Below are 3,004 nucleotides of genomic sequence, written 5' to 3'. Positions count from 1 at the left end.
TCAGATTCTGACGTGGATATTTTAGCGTCAACACGGGTTGGAGCGGAAGTTACTGGCTTGAAGATAGGACAATCAGCAAAATGAGCAATGGTCCGGGGGATGGTACGGGTTTAATGACTGAATTTACCGGCACAGGCCTTTGCTGGCCTTCACGCACACGGTCAGATTGGGTGGCATTTGCTCTACCACTAGGGGGTCCATGGTGAGACTGTGAATGGTTTCTACTCCGGGACGCACTGTCACCAGCGGTAAAGACAAAGGGGGTTGAGGGCGATCAAACGTTGGCGGCTTAAGGTTTGGAGATGAGGACAGAGCAGGTGGGACTGACTCAAAATTACTAATCGTATGCCGTGTTGGCAACATGGTATTGAAATGTGACGATTGAACAGGTTGGGGAGTTGATGCAAAATTAATTACATTGTGCTTGACTGCCAAGATATTAGAAGGATCAACTAGGGAACCGTTAATGGCCTTTATAAAGGGACGTGTCACTGAAGGTGTTGCCCTCGAAGAAGAACAAGACTGATTAGCTTTAATTATTAAATTAGGATGAGCCATTAGGCTATTAAAAGAATTTCAATTTTACTTGAGTAGGCAGCATGCATGGGATAATTTAATTTAACAATGGGATGGTTGTAATGACGTCTCCAAATATTCTTGTAATCACAAAGTTCATCTCTTACGTTACCAATTTCAGTTTTAAAATAAGCCACGGCTTCAGGACCCATGTTAGGAAAATCTACTGAAACGAGAGCATGAAGTGCTAAGTCAGCGTCCTCACAAACAAAGTTGAATGTTAATTCCTGTTCGTTAAGCCTAGTGTTAATCTCCTCGGGGCTGAGCATCTCCGCCTCCGGCGGTGGAGGGATGTTTACGTTAGAAGTGAATTCCGCTATCTTGGGTTCACCACGTTTGAGGAACGGATACAGTCAAGCAAAACAAAAGGCAAATCTGACTTTTCAAAAGAACGTAAAAATTAAACTTTACAAATTTACTAGCGTGATAATTGAATATTTAAAGTTACTCATGACGAGAGAAAATTGTTTAATTGGAAAAACAAATGTAAATCACAAAATTACTTGAAAATTCAAACTGACCGGGTCCAACAAAGCAGACAAGGCTCGGTCACATGATGTTAGAAAATTTACTCCTGAATTATATATACTGACGTGGCAATAAATGACTGAATTAAATTACTTAAGAGAAGAAAAACGAGTGAGAAAGTGCAGGGGCTTATGAATGCAAGAAATTAAGTTAAAGTTAAATAACAGGTTGAGGCTGACACTGGTGGCGTGACAGTTTCACAGTTGCGGCCGCACTGAGGCAACCACTGAATTATTAAAAATGTAGATAGGCGCACGAGACAACGACCTAGCCGTTAAAGTGCACTCTCGTAGAGGCTAAACAAAAATGAAATTTCCCTCACGCGGAGGTAAAACAAAAATATCCTCGCTAAAGGACAATACAAAACAAGATACCCTTGCTAAAGGACAAAAACAAAAATCTCCTCGCTAAAGGAAATTAAATGGAACTACTCGCAGTAAGTTACGTACGGTAGACAATTACGCACCCTTAGTTTGGGTTGTAAACAACATTTACGCACCCTTTAGTGTGGGTTGTAAAAAACAATTATGCACCCTTTAATTTGGGTTGTAAACAAGATCCGCCATCTCGGAACAAACACATGGAAGGAAACGGACTTGGGGAAATTGAGTTTCTACGTTACTTGTAAGAAGACTTAAAATTATGTTGCGCCAATTCGCTCTGTAGGACAAGGACACGTGCTAGGTATATGGGGAATGTTAGTTAGAAAGGTTAAGGTTAGTTAGGGAAGGTGAACGACACAAAGGAAGGTAGACCAAGGTACAAAATGTTACAAATTAGTTGTTAAATTAGCAAAATTAGTTGACAAAACGAATACACCGGTGCTCTCGTTGAGCAGTAAACACGGGCGTCTGAACAACAAAAACCTCAGTTCAAGCAGCTTAGAACTTTCTGGCTATAAGCGGAACCCATCACAACACGTGGGTGAACGGATTCGAGACAAAGCGAAGTTCCTACGACTAATTGTAGAGAACATTCAAGCAACAAATTAACCTGGTTACGCAGTTCTTTCCTTAAATATGTTGTCGATACAAAAGGATCATAATGATTACAAATTTCTCTTCCCAATTAAAGTCTGGGCTTTACACATTCGACAAACTGGCTGGTGCGTGTTGGTAAGTGATATAGTGAGTTACTGTATGCTTAATCAAGCTGATTAATTATGTTAATGCTTCATAAGTCAAAGGTAAAGGATCCGGTTCGAAGGACCACTCATGTGGAGAATATTTTTAATCAATTAAAAGTTAGAGTGGGAACTTAGTTAGTCCAGGAAAGTCTCCCTAAGTCAGTTACTCAAAGATCAACAGGGGAGGATAAGGAGCATTTACACTCAGGGCACAAACACCCTGCTAATAACTTTACTGACGTAGTTCCCTAACCCTCACTCTTGAATGCAAAAAGGAAATTATACTGGCCAGAGGCCGGAGAACTCCACACGTGAAAATAAAAGTAATTTAATGGCCTACTCTAGCTTTATCAGGTCTATAGTCATCTGCACTCTTAGGCTCTGTTTCGGCTCCGTCCCATGGACCCCAGTGAGATGCTGGACAGGAATATTACGTTAAGTAATTATTGAGACAAACCAAAAAATGAGAGCAGTGATGTAAAGTAAAGTATATAGTTTGAAGATATGGATCTTTACCATCAAAGCAGATAGATTAATACAAAGTTCCTCGCTAAATCACCCTTTTTTTCAAGTTACTTACTCCTTTTAAAATGTCAGGTATATTGCCCCAAGATTAAATACTGTATTCATAATAGTTACAATGAAATAAATGAGGGAGTAAAAAATGCGATGAGGTTTAATTAACCTAATATTGATTTATTATACAAATTTACATTAAAAGAAACGGACATCTTAACAAACAAAATGTAAGAAAGGAAATATAAATTAAATGAA

The 3,004-nt window shown here is 39.3% G+C and overlaps 1 protein-coding gene across 1 annotated transcript in view; it reads right to left on the bottom strand.

Annotated features, from left to right (window-relative positions):
• Positions 1-557: 557 nt before the first annotated feature.
• The window catches only part of LOC137639587 (uncharacterized), a 9,204-nt gene continuing 6,757 nt past the window's right edge, over positions 558-3,004 (bottom strand). Inside the window, exon 3 of the mRNA XM_068371849.1 lies at positions 558-742. Within this exon, the coding sequence (XP_068227950.1) occupies positions 558-742 (185 nt within the window). The remainder of the gene's footprint in view (positions 743-3,004) is intronic.

The sequence above is a fragment of the Palaemon carinicauda genome, chromosome 4 (genome assembly GCF_036898095.1).
Source record: "Palaemon carinicauda isolate YSFRI2023 chromosome 4, ASM3689809v2, whole genome shotgun sequence".
NCBI classification, from domain to species: Eukaryota; Metazoa; Arthropoda; class Malacostraca; order Decapoda; family Palaemonidae; genus Palaemon; species Palaemon carinicauda.
Note: the sequence above shows the minus strand (reverse complement) of the source record. Positions and strands in the feature narration are given on the sequence as shown.